This window comes from Zootermopsis nevadensis, unplaced genomic scaffold (assembly GCF_977971745.1).
Source record: "Zootermopsis nevadensis isolate Lab colony 2312 unplaced genomic scaffold, Znev_1.0 Znev_ptg000001l, whole genome shotgun sequence".
In the NCBI taxonomy this organism is placed as follows: Eukaryota; Metazoa; Arthropoda; class Insecta; order Blattodea; family Termopsidae; genus Zootermopsis; species Zootermopsis nevadensis.
The window spans coordinates 16,107,394-16,131,709 of NW_028259133.1; the positions used below are offsets into that span (position 1 = coordinate 16,107,394).

Consider the following 24,316-nt stretch of genomic DNA (forward strand, 5'->3'; position numbering starts at 1 on the left):
TTCCTAAGAGTAAAGTAAATTTCTGTGACGTATGAAGCCTGGAAATTCACGTGTTAACATTACTATCAGACCGCGCTAATTCTGATTTCATGTAAACTTTATGAGTCATCCTTTATAACACTAGAACTATTATAAAATATCAATAACAGAATTAGTAGTCTTAAATGAATAACGACACTACGAACGTAGCAGCGAAAAGAAACAGTACAAAATGGAGAATGCAATTATTAGTAAAAATTAGCTATGCATAAATGTGGAACTAGCACATAGGAAAATAATAAACTGTAAAAATAATACGTGTAAAATAAATTTAGGATAATATTTATATAAAATGAGACATAAATGGATAAATAAGACGGGAATTTCTCCAAAACGTTGGTATCTACCTACAAGTCCACATGGCGTCATAACACAGAAGAACATCGAAGTCAATTACCTTGTTTATAAGAGTTCATTACTTGTACTTGTCCTGTGACATATGAATCCAGTCTAACCATCACAGACTATTTAAGTTAAATTTTATTTTTTTTCCTCCATCTATTCCTAGGTCTCTTAAGTGATCACTTCCCCTAAGCTTTTTATACTAAATTTTTGTACGCATTTCTCACGTCTCTTATGCACCACGCCTCACCAATCCCATTCTTTCTTAATTTTATCGCGTTAATAAAATTATGTGACGGGTACAAACTATGGTGTTTCTCATTTTGCACTATTATCCTGTCTCCTTTTAGTCTCTCTTTCTCTCTCTCTTGTCCATATATTCTCAATACTCTGGTTTCAGTCGTCCGGTGTATTATATAATTAATTAGAGAAACAACAGCCTAATTAAAATGTAATGCGAAATGGTTGCAGTAAGTCGCAGGACAGGGATATGTTGACAGTAAGTGAGAAGTCATGACGCAAAACGCCATCTTGTCACTGTGGAAGTCAAGTTTCAATGCCAAGGCAGTCCGTGCATTGGAATATGATTTTGATTTAATTTAAAAGATTCTGCTTATCATCTATAGAAGTCTTTGAGGTGTGGATATATATATATATATATATATATATATATATATATATATATATATATATATATGACTGTCTGTCTGTCCATCAGTCTCCTGATTTAATTAAGAATATGAGTACAATAATATTGATACGTTTGTGTGAATATTGGGTTAACATCACAGCATTAGATATTTTCCCGTCTTGGTAAGTCTAAATAAGGCGAGAAAAATAGTGCAATTCAGTGTCGATTTTAAATTGTTGAATGGTCTCAATCCTTTATTGAAAATTATGCAGATGTAAAATTTTAATGATGACAGAGTTGAAATAAAACGTTGTGTAGTTTTCATTAAGGAACCTATCAACACTTAAAAGAATGTAAAATTGCAACATGACTACCGCGCGGTTTACTTAGCTTGTTGGCAATAGGCTAACTGATGAATCACTTCACTAGATTTTGGAATGTACTTATAGTGGTAGACCTGCTGATTCAAGAAAGTTCTAATCCTTCGGGAACTTAACAAATGCATCACGTCAACGGAGATTTCTTTCAATTCGTGTCGAACAGAGACTGCATTGCCTTACTTAATTCAGCGACAAGTTTAAAGAGTGACTTTTCGCTATTGTGTTGAAAAGGAGACTGCAGGGTGATGACGCCGATTGCCTGGTGTCTTGAGGAGGGATGGACGGCCATCCTGCTAAGTGGCGATGAGCTGTAAGAAACAGAGCTGCTGTGAGGTCAACGCTAAAAATACAGCAGGCGACTACCAGACACTCTTTTTTTTGTGTCATAAATCAACTTACCAAATTCACCGATGCTTTACATTGTTTCGACCCAGTAGCTGGGCTTGAGGCTACCATGTAATGAAGAACAAGTCCCTACAATTATGGAGGTGATGACTCTTAGGACACTATAAATATTTTGATTAATTAAAATAAATTATTCTTTTTTATTCTTCTAGTACATTCTTGTGGCAGAAATTAACACTGAAATTATTTTTAAAGGCAGAGACCTGCACGTTTATGTTATAGACTATTGTTTCATATAACGAGGTTTGGGTGTGACGATTTAATTTTTAGGACTTTTGGACGTGGTTTAAATAAAATTTTATCTGTCTTATTATTATTGTGACACACTGTTAACTCGTTTTTAAAGCTTAGAGTAGACCTAGAAATCAACAGTTTGCTAAGAGTTAGATAATTGTTCTGTTTACTATTTAGTGTGGAGTTATTCTTGCATCAAATCTAAAAGTTCGTCACGATGGTGAGTTATTAGAATAAAAATTTCCTTCGATATTTTCCATCGTCTAGTAAAATAATAAAATAGAAAACGACGTTTCGGAGATGGGGCTCTATTTCCGTCTTCAGGTACCTACTCTGTTGGGCCAAATAGATAGGGCTAATCCCAATCTCCGGAGATAGGGATTAGCTCTATCTATTTATTATTTTACTAGACGATGGAAAATATCATAGGAAATTTTTATTCAAATATTCTTGTATCATTTGTTTCTGCAGAACACCAAAATTTATAAATACTATACTATAGATAATATTATTCTTCACCAGAAACTTCGTGAAGTTATTTAATTCAGCGTTCAGAGAACATCAAAAACAATTTCCGTTGTTTCTAATTACGTCAAAGCTTGTAAGGCAAGCCCCCTTTGACGTTTTATAAAGCATGTGATGTTTGTTATCTGCATTTAGAGGAACCGGAATGATGTGGATGCAGGCCCTCCCATGATCTCATTTATTACGACTTCAGTATTGTTTCTGTGGTTTCCTGGATGTGACCTTCAGGTCGACATGGCCGCATTTATATTTAAATCTTGCGTCTGTTGTCACTCTGTAACGAGCTGAACGAACTGCTGATTCTCAGACGCATGCTCCAGGTTTTTAAGAAAAGAGTACGTCACTGTGACGCCAGTCACGTACAACAATTTTCTAGACTGAACCGCTGTCCACTCCTCCTATAATAATCTGTTCATTTCAGAAACAAGCCCCACGTTTGGGCACAGCGTTTGCATCACTTATGAAGCACGACTTCACCACTGCGGGTTGCTTATAGAGACAGAAATATTGTGCGTAATACAATAAGAAAAAGATGGATACTTGGTGACTGTACCTCCCTGAAACCACCGGATATACTTAACATGAGTGAAATTTGAGAGAAACAGAGACTGAATGAGTTTCAGAACAACTGATGAATATTTTGGCCCTGGAAGAGGCTACTTACAACAACAAAACTGGAGAAAGTCTTATTAGATTTTATATAATTTGTACTCTTCATTACTGACTATCTCACAACAGAACCGAAAGATTCAACAATACTAACAATCAAATCCTGTATTTCGTCGTGTTGCTGATGAAATTAAATGTAATTCTTATGATCACAACCCACCTCCCTAAGATCCATATTAATCCCATAGTGGCACTAAAGATTTGGTTTAACATAATATAATAAATTATGGAAATCCATCCACACGTGACACCAGTAGAATTATTTTAGTACATTTTAAATTAGAAATAAAGTGAAGGAAATATAAAGAGAACACTGAATGAGATGTTTTGGTTTTTACACACACAGAAAGAATCCGAGAACAAACATTGTCGGAACAAATGTTCCACTGGATATGGAATTAGAATAAAATTGAGGGGTAGGCCAAAGGCATGGTAGTAAATTTGAAATAAATAAATTTATGTTATTGACAATTTTGGAGTTAAAAAACAGGCAGTATGTCAAAGTATAAGACCTGCAACGAAAATAGAAGAATGAACCATGTAAATGATGTTATCTTCAATGTTTTATTTTAAATGAATATGAGAGAAACGTCCATACAACTTCGTACTTGCTTACGTCCTACCTGTACACTGAGTTTCGATAAAGAAACCCACCAGTGGTGCCAACCATCCTCAAGTTTCTCTAAATAATAAAAATAATACATCTCTAGTGAGTTTGTTGACATCTGCACTAGAAATGAACAGCACTTGCTGTTTGAATAATTGGTTCAAATCGACAACTAAAGAGTATAATATAATATTTAAGTCTCACAGTCTCCTTTCGGTTACATGTGTCCACTTACGGTTCAGTATCTAAATCGTTGAAATCATGTCTTTCCTGATCGACGCAAATTTGGTATAAAGTGATATTAAATTAATAAAATTAATAATATACTAGCATAATTCAGAATATTTCTCACTCAAACAACATATGAGATGACTAGTCCGCACGCTGCAACATCCCAAGAACTAAGTCACTTTTCACTTCGTCCACTGAGTTAAATTGTGTACTTGATGTTCTCATAGAAAGTATGAGCGGTGTTGGCAGCTGGCGGTGAAGGAAGGCTTGTTGGTATAGATGGGGGCGGTGGAGTCATATAGGGCTTACGGTCGCACTGCACTGGCTGCATGGTGGCTGCACGGATACCTGGAACACAACAAGAAAACAGCAATAAAGCACCACCCAGGAAACGTCTTCGTGGACAACAGTCCTCCATGAGAAGCTAACATTCTTCGAGATTTCATCTTCTCGGCGATAAGCATGAAGATGACTGTCTTCTGGGACATTGTGCCTCGTAGTCTGGTAGAAATTTACCGACGTTACAGAGATGCTTACTACCTCCATCATCAGGGCGATAAATGACTCATTGTCCTGATGATGGAAAGGTACATATGAAACGTCGGTTAATTTCTTTAAGACGGCTCAAAGGTAACTTATACAGCGGATATCCTGTTTGGGGTTTTCGCCAGTACCTCCGCCATACTGGCCACATGTGTAACAACGCCGGCGCTTAGTTGTGCTGCCAAGCTGACTGGTACAAAGCATAGCACGCAGACAGGAACACGGGCCAACAGATTGAATACCAGCAGCATGTGTGGCGTCAGTGAAGTGAGACCACCCATACCGTCATGGTTCCCAGCACATGATAGCTAATAAAACCATTAATAAGCGTATGACTGTATGCACATGGTCCGTGCTGCTCTGCTACCTCGTTAAAGAGGATTCCTGAAGAGCAACAACGGAGGGAGATGGATAATGTTCACTTGTCAAGTTAATACCCCTTCTTCTTAAACGAAAGTGTCGGGTTCGATTCTCAGCCCGGAGACTGGCTGAATGAGACTTTTGTGGTTAGAAATCATCCAACGATTCGACGCCATATAAACAGTGTATTAGAAGAAAACATCGTCAAATCAAAAATCTTCTGTCTGCTTACTTGTGCCTACAAAGTTATTTTAACCAGTGTATATAACTTGGAATACGGATTAATTTTATTAAAAATGCCTTAGGCCCACACCAATCTCTGAAATTTTAAAATAATAAGTTACGGCATCTTCAGGGCTCAATATTAAATTTCTTTACCACATATATAAGTTATGAATAAGGAATGAAACGTCATGACCCAAGAAAAGAGCAGGACATTTCTTGAATAACTGAGCGACTATTAGCTTCTGAAGAAGAATGCTTCACCTAGTGATCTGACACAACTCAGCAACATTCCGCACGTGTACTGAGCTTTTCACCAGGGAATGGCATTTCTACAGGCTGCGGGTGAAGAGTTCTGCCTCCAGATACGGAGGGTCGCTGCGAAAGTATTGGAAGAACCAAGTCGCGGACAGCGGACTAAATGTGGTCCTCCAGCTTGGGGGATGAGCGGAGGGCAACAACTGTTCAGTGTAAAAAAGCCAGCGTGTTACGAAATATAACTCCAGTAGAACTTGGACGGATTCTTTGAACGATCTAAGCAACAGAAAATGAACACAGTTAAAAATCAGACACTTCGATTCGAACACGTGGGTAGCCAAAGTTTGTTACTTCGTAAAATTCGTTGTCATTGAGATGATCAACTCTTATATACTAACAAACGATTAATTTCTAATTTTTTGACATAAATATGCGTGTAGTATGAAGCGAATTGTTTGTAAGGTCAAAAGAGATATTTGCGCGTTTAAATTTTGAGCACTCTATACTGTGTTCACAAATAGGGAACACGTTAATAATAATAATAATGAAATCCCCATTCCCTGAAAGCCAGAAAACGCGCATGCACTGTTATATCTAAGACGTCAATCTTGTTTTTAAACTTCAAAAGAAATTTCTTTGGAAACTATTAATAACGAAGAAATACAAAAATGTAAGATTTGAGGTTTTCACAGCGGTGAGTATGAAGATTTCTGTCTTCTGGGTTGTTGCGCTGTGTAGTCTGGTCGATGTTTACCAACGTTTCAGAGGTCATACTGCCTCCGTCATCAGAGTATGAAGATTTCTGTCTTCTGGGTTGTTGCGCTGTGTAGTCTGGTCGATGTTAACCAACGTTTCAGAGGTCATACTGCCTCCGTCATCAGGGCGATGAATCGCCCTGATGACAGAAATCTTCAAATACGAAAATATTCTATCACATTGCACTTGTTTGTTTGTTTGTTTGTTTGTTTGTATGTTTTTTGAGACAAGAATAAAGCGAGCATAGTTTTATATTCCTAGAAAGTACGGTTTTTCTCCCAAAGGAGCCTGTTTACACAAAAGAGGAAAATTAGGTTGCGGGGGGTGGGGGGTGGGGGTGGATTGAATTCTTCTGGTTCAGGACAGGAACCAGTGGTGGATTCTCGTGAACACGGAAATGAAGCTTCGGGTCCCATAAATGCGGAGGATTTCTTGACTACGTGATCGTAATATTAGCTTCTTACGAACGACTGAACTGCTTGGAGTTGGTTAGTTCGTTATTCTTTTATATTTAACATAATTAGTTCGCCTTTATATTAATTCATAGAAGGTGCAAGTCTATTTTGCAGATAGAAACCCAGTGTTACAAAAGTACGTTAAAAGTATCAAATTTACTTACAGTCAGAAATTTTCTTCCTACAATATAAGCTTACATAATACTGAAGACATTGATTTGAAATCTTAATAAGATATAAGGCCTATGAATAATATCTTACACCGTTTTCCGACAAACATTCTTTTAGGAAAGCAACAAATTTAATTTTGTAATTCAAGATTCACGTAAATTTGTCCAATTCGTGGCTTTCATCCGAAACACAAAATTTCCTAAAAATGCGTTGAATATTTTCTGACATTGAAACATGCAGACTGGCGGAAAACAAACAAGCAGACACAACAATTTATTTATTCGTATGCTTTGTACAATTCATGCAAATAACGCATATAAATTTAGAGCGACAAATTAGGTCAACACTTCTTCATATCAAGAGAGAACCATCGTGACGTCATCCTTTGAAGGCCGGAAGCCAGAGACGGTAACAGAACTTAACAAACATAAAGTGCCCAAAATGTCGTAATTGGCATGGTCTCTGACTTTGAATACAAGTATTTTTCAACATATTTCGTTGTGGGTTTAGACACCTTATGGGTCACTTACTGCAGCATAAATATATTTGCTGAAGATTTACAACGCACCGGCTAGGAACAAGTTCTTCTCTCTTTTTCCTATTTGTCTGCAGTTCTTGAAGAACTTAGGCCGGTTCTGTTGTTGAGGATCCGAAAACTTGTTTTTCGGCATTTGACAAGACGTACTAGAGAGGGGAACAGCCCGTCGCAAAGGTTATACCAACGCAGAACAACGCTATATAAAAAGACGAAGACAAAGCATCCATGCCTTGAGCGAGATTTCATACGATTTCCAGATCCCAAGCAAACAACAGTGTGACTCCTGTGATCGGCAAACTGATAATCACGGAAGACAGAGATGCAAATAGGTAATTAAATCGGCGATGGATTAAATATATCCATGTAACTGTACTGTCTAAAGGCAAAGTATTATGTTTTTTAACAAATACTTTCTGATACCTCAATGAAGATCAGTTACTGATGGGACATTTTGTATAATGTAGGAAAGAAGAATATAATAGCGAAAGCAATTTCTAAATTTGGTCTTTGCTATTATTCATCCATTATTAATTTTGTGTTTTGTTTATTTATTGCGGTAAATGTCTGTATATTTATTATTGAGACATCTCATCTAAAATAAGTGCATGGGCCTCTAAAGACGCATCAGTAAGTTTATCCTGTTTTTTCCCATTATTCATGTGTATGCGCAGAGGATCATGGAGAATGGCATCATTATGGATCCATAATGCAACAATCAGACTTGTTTGTACTCTCCACTCTGTTCAGGCCCAGTTTAATCCTTTGAAGCACGAAACTCACATGAATACTATTCACAAATTGTGTTTCCACTTTAAAGTTAACAAAGCGCGCCTTCATCAGATAGACAAATCGGTTAATTATGTTCAGAGAAATAATCGGTATTTATTCTGAGAATTGTACAAAACCCATAAACACACTTGTGGGCAAAATGAAGTTACTGAATTCTAAACCACGTGGCACATATTAGTTATCACTATAATAACACAGCGCAACAACCCAGAAGACAGAAATCTTCATACTCATCGCCCTGATGACGGAGGCAGTATGACCTCTGAAACGTCGGTAAACATCTACCAGACTGCACAGCGCAACAACCCAGAAGACAGAAATCTTCATACTTATCGCCCTGATGACGGAGGCAGTATGACCTCTGAAACGTTGGTTAACATCGACCAGACTACACAGCGCAACAACCCAGAAGACAGAAATCTTCATACTCACAGCTGTGAAAACCGCAAATCTTACGTAGACTATACAGTGCTGCTTATAACCATTTACGAGAGGCCATCTCCCTTGGACAGCCCTAGACAGCAGCTAACTCGTGTTATGCATGCATCTTACGTCTCCGGTTTCATGATTGACACTTTTTTTCTCCACACCCTCGGTTCTAAGTGACCAAGAAGTTCCACAGCAAAGATCTGCCATGGTTTGAATTCCAAATTTTTAGCTTGTTCTCACATAATAGGACAGAATTGGCCATGCTTCAATTACTGCTGATTTATTAATACTAATTGGACCTGCGCCTGTAAGAACCACTAAAGAAACTACCTATATAACATTTTTTAGAAGGAAAAAGAAACTTTCACAAGAACTGAGCGTTCAAGTAATCCATTATTAACATATTTACGCTGTATATCTATTGAATAGAGCAATACTTAATATGTTGGCTAAAGCTTTCACGATGACTTAAAAGGTCTTCTGTAGCTGTCAGCCGTGTAAGTTAATTGAAAATCACCGACGTTTCAGGGTCAATTTCTAACCCAGTGATCAGAGTTGTGATGCAGTAAGTAACCGCCTGATTAATCGAGAGACTACCTGCCTACATAACCAACTTCCTGTATTATTAATTATGTGCACAAACAGCGTCTGTGTCATGTGCTAGATATTTTCTGCTGAAGGCGTTTTTTTTATTATGGAACGTTAAAAACTGAATATCATGACGAAAGTTTGTCAATTGATCATTTAAATTAATTTACATGTCTTTGCAATAATTTCCAGTCTCTTAATGAGCTGTTTCCTAGTGCGTTCGCTGAGAAAGTAATTAATACGTTTAGTGGAGAAAATTAAATAAAGACATTTTTTATTTAAGTTATATTTTGTTGTTTTTTTAATGTAATTAAATCAAGAAGACAGTCGTCTACGGTCAGTCAATTTTCAGCGAACGTCAACCGTCCGTTTCAGAAAGTTAATTGCGTCACCAAGTTCCGTAAAATGAATAACACGCAAACACAATTCTGGCAGAATTTGCGTTGTCTGTTTTGTTTACATTCTGGGTACCAGCACAAAATCCCAGTTAATTCCTCACATGGTACTGCTATTACCTACATCCTATTGCTAAACCGTTTAATAAAATGCAATATCATGTCTGCCTACGACACATTTCCCCTCGCAGACGTTTCTGTCGTCCATTTCATCATTGCTGCAACTCTGAATCACGCCTGGTTTTGCAGTTTAGATTGAATTCATCTGGCTCAAGATTAGGGCCACTGCCTGGCTCTTATGAATACGGTAATAAAATCATCGCCGGGATTTATTGACCAGCTGAGCGGTTATTGGCATCTAGAGATAAACTGTGCTAATTGAAATCATTTAACCTGTCTTTATCGCTGATTTTAAAGCGTCCCTGCGCAGATAATTGCAGAGCTGAAACGAGGACTGGTTTCCATTTACAGAAGAGACAGTGCAGATCAAATTACTACGGACGCCTTCTCTTCGAATTTTGTTTCCTCTTCTGAACAAAACAACAGAGACAGGACTCTTCGCCCAGAATCTTTCCAGCCAGGAACAAGGTGTTTGTGGTCACGTCTCCAGTGTCCTACTGGAACAGAACACGGAGCTGCTTCATTTGTGGCTACGGTACGCAGACTAAAGCTCCTCTACTTATACCGAATAAATTATAAATGACAGTGAACAAATGAAGTCCGAAACACGTCAAATTTACTATTTTCATCTCCCTTTAAATCCGAGAGAAAAATATAAAGAAGATATTTGAGAGAAAATTGTAGGAGACTGCAGCAAAGTTTATATGAACAGGGGGGAATACATTTTTTCCAGTTGTTTACAACTATTAGGCTCCTAAGATGAAGATGAAGGCAGTAGGTTCTTCCGAAACTTTGGTATTTATCTCTAAGTATACACGACGTTCAACCCGGAAGATCAAAATCCCTGGTTCTACAGCCTAATTCGAGCTGCTTTATTCTGTTGTAAAATGTTCTTAAATCCCTTTCGGGAAAACATTAAGACTTCTCGGATTATAAATCAGCCAATCATAAGACTTCGATGTGGATTTTACGTTATCACGAATATGAGTGAGCATTTTATCACCCTGATAACGGAGGCAGTAGGCTACTCTGTCAGGTTATTCGATTTCTCCCAGACCACCCCGTGCTACATTCCAGAAGACAGCCATATTCATAAGGCCTCTCTATTTTGGCAGAACCTAGGGATATAAATAACAACACGATTATTCACACCTCGAGATGAATTCGAGGCGATGTGTTCCGGAAAGGTGAGCTCGCTTCAGAAAAATGTTCAAAGTTTGCTAGAAATTGGTCTGGTAGGTATTTGAACTTCTCGGCTGCATTTAGCCGCGGTTGAATAAGTTTCTCTGTCATAAGCAAATATACACATTCAAACACCCTGTCTCCAGCGGTACCCTTCTTTTTGGATGGGAGCTCTGTTTCTGAGAACTGCCAATCCCCACTTTAAAAGTGTAACCCACTGAATGATGTACAAAGCAAATAAACTCTTGCCCTGGTTTCAAGGGAGCACTGACTGTCTATAACATCGATGTAACCAACATTTCAGATGATTTATGTCGTTTTTGTGGGTACAGAATGATGTACATCTTTCTGGCTTTGAGGCAGTTTCGGATATTTTCAAGATCTAGGATTTGAGACTTTCGCGGCGAGTACAATCAATAAAATCTTCTCGGGCAATCAGAAGCGTTAACTAGTTACCGTAGTAAACAGTCACATCAGAACCCTGAAGATGAGAACAGAGTTTGTTCCCGAAACGTCGGTTTACTACTGTAACCAGTTAACGCTTCTGATTGCCCGAGAAGATTTTGTTGATTTTCAAGATCGATTAGCTTAAAGGGTCACCAGTTCTACAATTCTTTGACCTTTGTAAAATAACGTGACAGCAAGCAAGATTATTCTCGTCGCTGTTTCAAATACAAATGTTATATAGCATTAAATTGAAAGTGAAGACAATCATGAATTTTAAAAATAAAAATGTTGTGACCTGTTTTCTGGCGCTATCCCTACTTTTGTGTGGAGAGAGGAAAAGTAGCCTGACTAAAGGTAAGAAACTGATACCTTCTACTGGCAATTACTAATTTAGTAGGAAAGGGTCAGCTTGGAAGACCTAGACGTCGATGGTAAGATAATAGGCTTATTAATCCTAAATGAGTCTTAAAGAAATGACTAGTGAGGGCTTGAACTGAATTATCTGGCTTGTTGATTGGATCAGGAACCAACTCCTGTGAACACGACACGGAAACTTCTGGGTCCGTAAACACGAGGAATTTCTTGACCAGGTCAGCAAAACTTTGCTTCTAAAGAAGGGATCTGCTCTATTGAGATCTGTACTGAACCTAAATTGGTACTGACTCACACCAAGAAGAGGTTCTTCTCATATCTGTCGAGACAGAACATCGAACGCCTAGCGGACTTTTACGTAACTTATTTTGGGTCTGTATTACTCTACTGCTACTGGACCAATTCAGTTTGTATCCTTTTTGTCCACTGAGACCTGCAGTTTATAAGAAGCTCCAATTGTACTGCATAGGATTTTCAAAAACAGTCGAACGCCTTATTTCACAAATAATAGCCATAGGCATATAATTTGTAAGTAATGAAGAAAGGCAAACAGAGCTTTGTGCTGTACAGTTTGGGGCAAACTGGGAAAATTTATAACACCTCGTTTTCATAAAATTCTTCAGCGTGTAGTCAACAGCTAATTAAACAATGTACTAATTCTCTGTATAAAATTTAAACTACAGTAGATTCCAGCCACATTAAATCAGCCAGATGCTCTTGACTGAAGATTTCGTACTATAAAAATGAGCACTCAAAACCACCTAGACTGCTCAAAATCTTACGTAATCGCTGTAATAAGGTGGTAAGTAGGAACCAGCGGAAAGGTAATTTATAATCTGTATAAACTTACCCGTTTTGAAATTTAAAGTGAAATTAGAATAGACAAAGTTAGTATCCCATAAAGTCAGTAAACATGATGATTAACATTCAAAGTTTTACGTAGACCTATTGTGAAGAGACTTTATGTCTAGCATTGTTCCTTATAATACTTATAAAGTTACGAGGAGATATATTTCATTCTTATGTGGAAGCATAAATACAACATATCGTCTGCGAACATATAACGAGAGTCGAAGATAAATAATATGAAAATTCAAATCTCACAGCCAAATATCTATTTATAGTAGATGCTAAACATGTTAACCGGTTATGAGACGATACGATTTGGCAAACGGGTACAGATTTCCTTTTTAAATTGAAAGACACGTAACGTCCCTCACATTAGATAATTTTTATTCGTTCATATAGCAGATTTTAAGACGCATAAAAGTTGTCAGACATAACCTCAAATGTTTGCAGCATCGCCATGTTGTAATTTCGAAATGAAAGAAGAGCTCCATACAATATGTCATCACATTTACTTTCATATTCCGTTCGATGGTTCATAAATTATCACCGTCTAATGGGGTAGTAGGCTAAATACAGACAAGTAACCAACCAACTGTTTTTATCACCATACCAGCATTTATTTACAATTTATTTTTCCAGGTACGTTTCATCTCAAGGGCTCTTTTCAGTGCCTATATGTTAGGTTTGAACTTACATAATAAAATATAAAGTCGTAACAACGTAAAATGACGTAGCTAAGTCGTATTACATACATATTGTACTATTATGCAAGTTCTAACCTAATATAGAGCCACTGAGAAAAAACCCGTGAGGCAGAAACGTGTCTGGGAAAATAAACTGTAAATAATTGCTGGGATACTGATAGAAGTTGTTGGTTTGTTTGTTGTGTTAATTGTACTGACCGATTTGATTAAGGTTTACAGAAATTGTTGCCCCATTATATCCACATCATTCAGTATTTCAGGTATCATTTTGTGTTGTTTAATTTCTGTAGGTGAAATTGCAGAATCAACATAGATACCAAATTAAGGCTTCAAATTTGTTAATATGCTCTTTGTTCATTTATTTGTTATAAATTAATTAACGCTACGTACCTTAAATTTACAAGCGTAGAAAGATTATAACAACGAACCTCATGGATGAGAATCGTTTCTTGATATAACAATAGTTTCTCTACTTGTCACGAAATTCCCTTCCACTTATGGACCTCAAATGCCCGTTACCTTGTTCACAAAAGCCCGTCACTGTTATCTATTCTGAGTCACGTGAATCTAGTCCAACCAAATCAAAGAATAATTTTAATATTATCCTCCCATCTATTCCCAAGTCTCCGAAGTAATCTTTACCCTTCCAGTCTTCCATCTGTAATTTTATGTATATCGATAATTTATCCCATGCCCACCTCATGATGTTCTCCGTAATTTGATCACCCAAATAATATTTGTAAAAAATGAAAATAATGAAGATACATACGATTTTTTCTCGAGCTAGAAATAAAGATAAAAATAAATTCTATGTAATATAAATTGGCTAACGTCTGTTAATCCGTATCTATCACTCTGCTCAGTTCTGAACTTGAGAAAGAAAAGAAATTCCAAAGAATAATCGATATTTTGCTGCACTGTTTAACATTTGAAATGGCCCTGTAAGGAGCGTAAGTTTGTTGTGTTCCTTCCTAACGCCGAACCAGAACCAAGACCTGTAGCAACCGGCACAGATTCATTTCGTGCGTTGTCCTGAAGTAAAGTTTCACATTTGTGTAACCATCAAGTTGTTAGGAAGTTATTACTATTTCAGTATGACGAAGTGCAAAATAATATTCCATGGCGTGTGTTGCAAGAGATTTAAGTAAGTAATGCAGTGTTATAAACTCGATCCTGTTTGACAGGCTGTGGCAGAACATACAGTTACATGCATTCCTAACGTCAAATTCAGTGGCTGCAGCTGAACTGTTTTAAAGTAAGTAATTTTTTCAATTCTGTCAGTATATCTGAAGGCCCAACTTACTGTTTCAGTTGTTACACAAAGCAATGTAATAAGACATGTGGATTATTAGGCAGGTTTGTGACCTTTCTCTGCTGCCCGCGTAGGATTTTAATAATACTTTACCGAATCTTATAACGAATGGTTACCTGATATCAGAAAACACTTTTTGTTTACTTTACATATTTGGTACATCTTTTTACTACATGTTTCGGTTACATTGAACCATCTTCAGGTGTAAAGTTAAAAGTTAAAAATTATAATCTTATAAACTAAAACTTAATTACTGTTGTTGTGTAACTTCTGATGATGTTTACATCCAAATTCATTGGAGTGAGGGTATATTTTGAAGTGATAGTGGTTTAACATTGGCCTGTAACGTAAATAATTTAAAATATTTTTAAATATTACTGAACTTGAAAGAACGAGTATAGAAGACAAAATGAAATAAGGTAAAAATAAATAAAAATGGAAGGTAAAATGTAAAAATGAACATACCGAGGAAGAGCGTAGATATGTCTTGAAGGTATTCAGAAGTACTAACGTATCCGAGGAGAACTGGATCAATACTGATCACTTATAGAGAGAGTAGGTGAAAGGTGGTTGTTGAGATTGGGGTCAAGTGTCTGAAGGACATTGAAGATGGGGTTATTAAGGTATATGTTATTATCGTTTAGGCAAAGGTTTTGTTTAAATGTTTGATGTATATAATATTTTTCTATTGTATCTCTATGTCTTTTATTTTGTACTATTTTTAAAATATTCATTGTTCCTGTTATTGTGTTGTATGCGTGTCCGGTATTCAGAATATGTTTGGTTTGTCTTACTAGTGTTCGATATTATTAAAGAAAGGTAATGAGCAGCGTTTGAAAATGTTTGCAAAAGTAAACTAGTAAACTCAGTTTGGTAGTGTTATCATAATAAAATACGATGGCGTTTTAGTCAATTGTCCGCATTTATAACCTTGCGGTTCGCGAGTCGATAACAAGAGCTGAATGAGGCTTTAGGTCTGGAAGACTTTCAGAACTCCAGATCTGCTTCTCGAATATAGATTTTTGACGCTAAACCTACAAGACAATTCGTCAGAACCAGAAGGCCACATTGCATAGTTTACACATTCTTTATCAAAAAATGTTCATTATATTGTAGTTTCCCGGTAGATATACAAAGGCATATTGTAGGTTAAATTCTTAGGCATTCCCCCAGTAAAATTTACAATAGACAAGAAATTTCAGTCAGGTGAGTGAGCCCACTTTTTTCAGACCATTATACGACAAAGTTTTGAGGATAACTATTTTGAGTTTTAGGTATGATATTCGAAATTCAAAATATATTAATACTTAGCCTTAGAGATATAATTAATTCCATTGACAGCAATTTTATTTGTATTTGTCTTTATAGTAAAAGAAACTCAGTAAGTGCGTACTGTAGGAAGACAGTTGTTACAATTATTTATAAATATAACGCTAATTTTTTTTAAAAAAAATTACCAGACAAAGATATAGTTTTGTGTCATTTAAACATAATTATTCGTTTCAGAAAACCTGTGTAAGGTACAACTTCTTAATATTACAGCTCAGATCGTAATTTGTTAAGGTTCAAATTAGTCGATTTGAACACATGAAAGGTCAGATATATTCATGCTTTGGTAAATAAGATTTGTGGCCAGAAAACATAAAATTCTTTTAAAACACAGATGAGTAAAATTTTAGATAGTTTCTATGCATTTTATAGTAACTTATTACCAAGTGAGGACCATATGGCGTTTCTAAAAAGCGATCCATATCCAAAACACTCTGTATTAAAACATATTCACAGTGCCAGTAAGCCAGGCTGATGGAAAACGTTATAACAACTCATTTGTCCTTTGAAGCACGAAGCTGATGTACATATTTAAAAGTTCAGGTCCTACAACTGCAGTGCCGTTAATGAACCTTCGTGTTCTTTTTTAAGACGGGACATTTTTTGGCTATCTGAGGGTAATATCGGCTACTCAAACCTTAACCCTGTAAGAAAAATTCGTTATTTTTAAATTTTCTCAGTCATTTGAAGCCATACGTGAGAAAACCCCAAAACTGGATTGATTGTAACGAAGAGAATTACATGCTATGGGCGGGATTCCAACCCCTAAACCCAAAGTTCAATCGGCCTAATACCACTTGGTGTTAAACTTTATAAGTTTCTGTTCCACGTTAATTCCCTTTCTTGATGATGCGGTGATAGAGGAAAAGGAAATGTGAGATACGTGTTCTTAATAAATGTCCTGTTAATTATTCTCAGAACAGAAAAATATTCATCTTAATCTGTCGGATGTGTTAGCGGTTTGCGGTCTATTATATGGCTGTCTTACAACCTAGCAATTCTGTAGGTATGTAAAGCACGAGCTTCATTCTTCAAATAATTAGGTGGCCCAGCTTTACTGATCTAGGATTTACTGTAAACAGCTACCTATAGAAACAACGGTTCATGAAAAATATTTTAGATTACGCACACGAGGCTTGAAGCCAGGATTTGTCTGGAGGTAATGAAAATTTTAGTGGACCATTACTACAAAATAATCTGTAAAAATATTCTTTTTGACTTTGTCCATCGCCTAAGTTATGAAATAATAAAATTACGTTTCGGAAGTTGGAGTCTCTCTCCGTCTTCCAGTGAAAAGGAAAAAGGATCCACTGAGGATTCTGGTTGAGTTAGCCTTAGACCTATCCACGTCCAGAGCGATCTCTCTGATGCTAAAGGCAACATGCACCTATGAAACGTCGGTAAACTTCTACCAGAATACTAAAAATGAGCTAAAAAAACGATGCAATTCTATGGATGCTGTTGAAGAACATAGCGCCAAGAATTTCATGTGCGAAGGCCAAAGCTTAATAGAGAAAAAGTATCGTTAAACAATTTTTTCTTCCATGGAACAGAACTGCTTTCCCATAAAGGCTAGATGAAGGTTTTCATGACCTCATTCAAGCAAGTCAAAGGGCGCCGACAATCTTAACATCAGACGGAATTAGAGTAGTCGTATCGTAAGTCTCGTGTCTCACCCGCAAATGTACCTTACTTCGTTTGGTTAAGTGATGCACATCAGTTTCTGTCAATAAGCTACGTAGAATAAGCCCTGTTCTGCAATAATTAGAAGAAACGTCTAGAGGAAACTTTCTCATACCCACAACTTGAAACAACGACATTTAAAAAACTGTTTGCGGCTGCAAGGCATTTAAATGCTGTGCAAGTCCCCGTTTTTAACCGCGTTTATTATTTATCAAACAATGAATGTATTTGTTATGAAAGAGACTTAAGGTATTATTTTTAAGTGAGTAAAATGCATTCAAGGGAATAAATTGCTTATGAAACTATTATATTTTTTTAACTTATGTATCGCTGATAGCAAGACTTTCTTTCATAGAGTCATGTTTAATTTAAACGTTCAGAGCCGCGTTTAAGAAATCATTGGATCCCAGTGGTAAACTAGTATATGTACCATTTCATTTAACAATCAGAAACCTGGAATTTGTATTTACGGATTTTGTACGATTATCAGAATAAACGGGGTTATTTCCTTTGTAAGTCTCCACCCCTAGCTTTTTCGGTTCGTTGGTTTTGGAAGCCTCGAAACGGGTGGAGGCATGTTACTGCTTACCGTCGTCGGCGTGCGTCCCAGACGTCCCAAATATTAAGGACACAGAGCTTGGCTCTAGGGCCTCCTCGTGCTTACCGTGGTCCGAGTTGGGCTGCAGGGTGTACTGGTAGGTGTACGACTCCGCTGCAGCGGGCGCTGCACTGGGCGGGGTCATGGAGCCGTGCTGCTCCGGTATCGGGCTCAAAGGCGGTTTCATGTACGCGTTGTCCCCCGTAGAGAAGGCGAGGTGTGGACTGCCCCAGCCTGTACCCTCGCGGTTCGATGAGCACTGCTGGTACATGCTGGGCGACGGTGCCGCGCTGTAGTCGTACCCGTAGTGGTGCCCCATGCTCTGCTGCGCCGCGTTGTACGAACAAGTCGACTGATAATCCTGACCTTGAGGCCCGCCAAGCCCTTGTTGATGCAGTGACTCGTAGTGACCCGGCTGTGACGACACGGGACCCAGCATCGACCCTGCTGTTCCAGGATTCCCGAAATACGCCGCTGCCGGATGATGGGGATGATATTGGGGTTTCAGGGCTTGGCACTTGCGCCGGAAACCGCGTGGCCTTCTCCTGAAGGAACCTTCCTCGAACATGAACTCGGAGGCGGGATCAATGGTCCAGTAATGTCCTTTCCCAGGACGACCGAGTCCTTTCGGCAGCTTGATAAAGCACTCGTTCAGGGACAGGTTGTGGCGTACCGAATTCTTCCAGCCCTGGTATGAGCCGCGGAAGAACGGAAACCGCTGCTGCAGGAAGGTATAGATCTCGCTGAGAGTGAGTCTCTTGGCTGGAGAGCTCTGGATGGCCATGACGATGAGGGCGATGTAGGAATACGGCGGCTTCTCCTGGCGTCGAACGCCCGGGTTCCCCTTCTTGGTGACCGCCGCCGGTACTGAGGAGGCCTCACTCGCCTTCTCCTGCTCTGGAGCAGCAGCCACCGACTCCTGCTGCTGAGGCATGCTGGTCGCAGTGTCCAGACCCAACACCGAGCCGCCATGGTCAGCGCTGCTACTCAGTATCACGCCGTGTTGGTGCAGATGATGTAGATGCTGCTGGATGTTGATGGTCTGCTGCACCACCGAATGATGCTGTTGGTGCAACTGAGACTCCACTAGTGATTCCTCACTCTTCATCATATTGTATATCACACAAGTAACCAAACGTTGCCACAAACTCGATAAACATTTACGTTGTAGCTCCAGTCCCTTCTTCTTGTTGGTGGTTAAGCCTTGTCCAAACAAGCCGACTTCCTTGCGTCTGAAGTTAGCTTATAGTCCCCACAGTTTACTACAAACACTCGAGGCCGATGTGTATATACACATTCGATACGCTGCAGCCAGTACGTTCATCTCACACGCGCGCGTATACAAACAGACACAGTGATAAGGCTGTAGCTGAGTTGAAGTCGCCGTTCAGAGTCCAAGAAGCAAGAGATTCCTTCACCACAGCGCTGTAAACTGAGAACTGAGAAAAGTTAACCATACCATCTTCTCCACATTCTTTTTCCAAGATAAAATAGAAAAGGAATAAACCCTAGGCTGCCCTCCAAACATCCGCGGCGAGAGAATGATAGGGCGGGTTGAGGGGAAGGGCCAGAGACGCAGCGCAAACAGCCGCGGGAGGGGCGGGAATGTGGGCGGAGAAACAGTGTCTTAGGCGGGCGCCAAAGTCGCTGAAGGGGAACAGGAGTCATCTCGCATGTGAGCTCAAACGGAGCCTTTGGGAGGCTGCGGGCGTTCCGCTTCCTCCCACGTTATCAATTTTTAAATGGAGTTGTCCAACCATCCGTCGCTCACTAATCTCCACCCAGTGGGACCGCCCCCAAACGTAACGTCCCGTTTAATGAGGTCGACGATTAAAAAAACTAGAATCAGATGTGGAATACCGCGTACATTCATTCCACTGGAAACGTGCTTTACCATCAAAATTCGGAAGACGCTGTGGTCAGTGTTGGTGCTGCTAGAATGGACACGTTCGATAAATCTGGTATCCATTAAAAATGGATGGGCATTTGCTCGACACGGAATCTCAGTGGACTCGCAGAAAGAAAGAACATCGTTTCGTTATTAACCACAGTTTTAAAGCAAATATATAGCCAATCCGTTATAAGTTGAAATGCAGTTTTTGTTCCCACAAATCATTTAAATATTTCACTGAAAGATTTTACTTTATCTTTATAATTTCGTAGTACAAAAACCATTGTTGTCACGCTGTGCCTGTGAACTTGGTGAAGAGGGTACATTAATCAAGCGATGTTAAAGGAAACCAGAATTTCGGTCTTCACGTATTTTGGTTTCTAGGTCACATGACGTGTCGTACCAAGAAAGAATATTTATATTTCAGACCAGTAAGTCACTAACAATGCCTCAAAATTACAGAAGTGTTCAGGAACATGAGATGATACAGACAACATTAGGTTCTTGCCTGTAGAATTGTAATGTCGTCATAATCACAAATTAAAACAGCGGTTCTGTCACATCAACAATGTGAAATGTAAAATGTAAATCGAATGTTTCGATAGGAACATCACATGATATTTTAATTATCTTAATTTTAATTTTAAATTTTAAATTGTGATAATTAATTAAATATATATTTTCACAATATGACGCAACTATATCATCTTAATGTGAAACAATTATAAAAGTAAAGTATTCTTTGATTTAATCTAGTGACACGCAAGTTTCCTTAAGTCTCTTTATTTTAATGATCTTTATATGATTATTAAACAAGTATATCGTAAGATTTGAGGTTTAAACAGCAGTGAGTATGAAGATTTCCATCTTCTGGGTTGTTGCGCTGTGTACAACCCAGAAGACGGAAATCTTTAAGTATTTCGTACTAAACTCACTCACCGCGGGCTGGTACACTCAAGTGCTCCGAAGGTTTGTAGATTTCGATAGTCTTACTACTCACAGCGTCTTTACCCAGGAGCATTACTATCAACTTTGACAGTTATCCATAGACCGCGTAGAACAGAGTCTAACGTAGGCCATACCAGAGGCGTTCGGGGTTTAACCGCGTCGTGTGTTAAAGCTTAACTCGGTTGAACTTCGCATGTACCATTGCAATGAATTACCGGAACTCACCATAGCTCATCAGTATTTGGTGTTTAATTTTTGTTTCCATAAAACTACCCCAGTTACAGGTGCATATCTTTTAATGTTTTATTCCCATTTAAAAAGAAATAGATGAGAGGGTTGGTTGGATTCACCTAGCTTAGAATAGGTTCCACTTGAGGGTTCTTCAGGTCAGAATTGCATAAAAGATGAGGAAATTTCAAACTAGCTGAGCGACTGTGACCGTCTGGAGGACTCTGCCCCAATCAGTTAGTTTCGGGTGACCAGTTTCCACAGGCTTAAAACCTATCAACTTGTGAAAATGATGACGGCAGCGCTGTCCTCACCTCATAATTTCGCACTTCCGCCATGTTTGTATTATATATGACACGGCACTCAAAAATTACACATTGATTGAGCTTTGGGGATGTAATGCCCATACTAATTTACGATAAGAGTCAATTAGTGTGAAAATTTGGCTGTCAGACAGAGACACTGCGCAGTAGAGGAAAACCTATCTTCTGCCCCCCCCCCCCCCCCCCCCAGGTAAGCTTAACCAAAGGACCGAACAGATAAGGTTTTGTATCCTTTTACTTTTTTACCTGAAGACGGAAGAAGATTGAGTTTCCAAAACGTTGTAATTTTATTTATAATTTAGGCTACGGAAAATATTTAGCTCAGAATGAGGACTAGTGGCTGGCTGTTGTGAACGCTGTAATGAACTTTCGGGTTCTTGAATAGGTATGCAACCCTATTATCCCCTCAAAACGAACTCTGATCCATGTAGAAGGTCGTGTAACTGGATCAGAATAGCTTCCAGTTGTTACTTTTGTGTTTATGATTATGAAATTTGGTTTATTTTATCAACATTGAAACATTTTATCGGGCGAATAATTACAAACACTTAAAGAATATTAATTTAGAGACATTTTGGGAAGATAAGATAGGAACCGACCCGTGACAGAATATTCTTACAGCAGAAGTAGGATATTTAGGAATAATACGAAACTTGATTATGTTTTAATGTTTTGTGGCTTTGTTATTGTCTGACATCGAAAGAAAAATCGGTAAATAAATTTAAAATCTTTAGCGTGTGTGTAGAGCTACTGTTTGACTTCTCATGTTTTGCCCTAAGTATTACATACCTTTCAGAAGACAGAAATATCGCAAATTTATGATCTATCATTGCTTCAGATGCCAGATCGAAACTACTGAGTCTACAATGATGTATTTTAATCTTGTCGAGCCTTTATACACACATGCTTTCTAGCCAGTCACAAAAATAGTAGACATACTATAGCATGTTTCTTAAGATTTTTTTACGAAAGCTTAACCAATGGCCTTTTTTGGTCTGTAACATGAGTTCTGTCTGCCTTAGGCGTAATGAAACGTAGATATGCCCTGTAATTTACAGCGAGCGCTGTGATATAGGCCTCCCCTAAAGAACATTCTAATATGAAACACACACAAAGGCTACCGAAAGTAAGCAAACTACAGCCTGTGGGTCAAATGCGATCCGTCGAAAAATCTAGTCCAACCTGCGACGTTGTTTGCTTATTAGCCAAGTTTTTTTTATCAATTTTTACTTACAGCGTAGAGGCTGTATTGCAATGGCAGGAAAATGTATGTGCATTTACAAGGATAGGCAACTTTAAGGAGTACTGATACACGTTGGTTTACTCACAGCTGATTATGAAGAGGTTAAGTGATTCTGAATTCAGAATAGGCTTAATTTGCGTAGAGAACTCAGGGTTAAGATGAACTGGGCTAACTTAATCAGTATAGTCGTGTCTGTCTGACTATTGTTTGGACGACCTGATTTCGATTACCAATAAGGGTAAAAGATATGCTTGCAGACAACGTCTGAGGCCCATTCAGGCTCCTCTCCAGTGGTTACGGGGGTCTATTCCCCCGGGGCATAGAGCAGCCCGGCATCGGTGGTGGGACCTTATGAATACTTTAATGTACTCTGAGGTTCCATAATGAGCTGTGAATTTTTGCTAGGTGAGAGACTATAAGTTTCTGCATACAAAACAAATAATCAATAACCCTGAACTTTGCTTTTAAAGTATATTTAAGGGATTCATATTATTTTCGGTGCAATTGCCGATTATTTCCTTAAACAGCATTTATCAATCGATCTTTGCAACGGCAAAGTTTTTTTTTGTGAGTAAGAGCTGAATTCTTAAATATTATTTGAATTTGCTCTCTGTTTTATAGAGTTCCGAAGAATTATATTTAGTTAGGAATATAGTCAGTTTATAAAAATTGTTGGCTATAGTAAAGTAAATTTTTGCAGTATCCGCAAAATGTAATGGATCTGTTATGATAAATTTTACATTCTATAGTGTTCTGTAACAACAGGAAATTTCTAGACGTTCAACAACTCTCAGTCGCTTAAGGAAGGCATTGAATCTAGTCATATAAATTTTGTTGGGAAAAGAAATAAATGGGTCTTAGTCTCACGGAAATGTGCAATGAGTTATGTATCAGTGAGTTAACACATTCCATTGTGACCTGGGTTGGCTAAACAGTGGTCGGATGTTTTGTTTATGCTGAGCCACGTGTTTACACGAAAGATGACTGGTTCCTCTTGTACTCGAGGTGATCATCACACACTTGAGTACCGACTGGATACATCCTAACCTATCTGAAGTGCATTTTGCCTGAATATAATGGTTCTGTCATTCAACGGAAATTTTGTCGCCACAAAAGTTGCACGCGGTATGTGTTGGCGAAAGATATACCCACTCGAAATGCCAGACATATTTGGAAATGTGCGGGAGAATTTACACTTTTAAACTTGTTTTTCTTCATACAGTGTCATGGAGCTTTTGTGTAGTGGTTCTCAGTCTTTTGATGCTCGCAGCAATCTCGGGATGTTTATTTTTTTCGACACACAAAAATTAGGCTCGAGAACTAAGATTTAAGAGATAATAGATTAATATTTATAATAGCCCACATATTTTAAGTAATGACATTTCTTGTAGGTTATAAAAATACAAAAGTGTTGTAAAACAGAAAGATGAAATTTTGACACAAATACCAATTAGAAGCTTTTCAAACCTCATATAATGATGATGCCCTCTTATTTTACCAAAAACCTACTTGAACCCTCT

The 24,316-nt window shown here is 38.2% G+C and overlaps 1 protein-coding gene across 5 annotated transcripts; it reads right to left on the reverse strand.

The window, feature by feature from the left end:
• Positions 1 to 1,105: 1,105 nt before the first annotated feature.
• On the reverse strand, positions 1,106 to 19,717 carry LOC110833136 (forkhead box protein F1-like). 5 transcript variants are annotated; one of them, XR_015533981.1, is made up of 3 exons: positions 18,155 to 19,717; positions 4,068 to 4,411; positions 1,106 to 1,700 (listed from the first exon to the last, which is right to left on the reverse strand). XR_015533981.1 is itself a non-coding variant. In XM_087344447.1 (2 exons), exons 1-2 carry the CDS (start codon positions 19,272 to 19,274, stop codon positions 4,263 to 4,265), a joined length of 1,269 nt encoding a protein of 422 aa, XP_087200573.1. In that variant the 5' UTR covers positions 19,275 to 19,717; the 3' UTR covers positions 3,771 to 4,262. The 5 variants fall into 5 exon arrangements, 2 of the variants coding, with proteins under 2 accessions (XP_087200573.1, XP_021926512.1); XR_015533980.1 differs by having other exon boundaries at positions 1,110 to 1,700; positions 4,185 to 4,411; positions 18,155 to 19,715; XM_087344447.1 differs by lacking the exon at positions 1,106 to 1,700 and having other exon boundaries at positions 3,771 to 4,411.
• Positions 19,718 to 24,316: the final 4,599 nt, after the last annotated feature.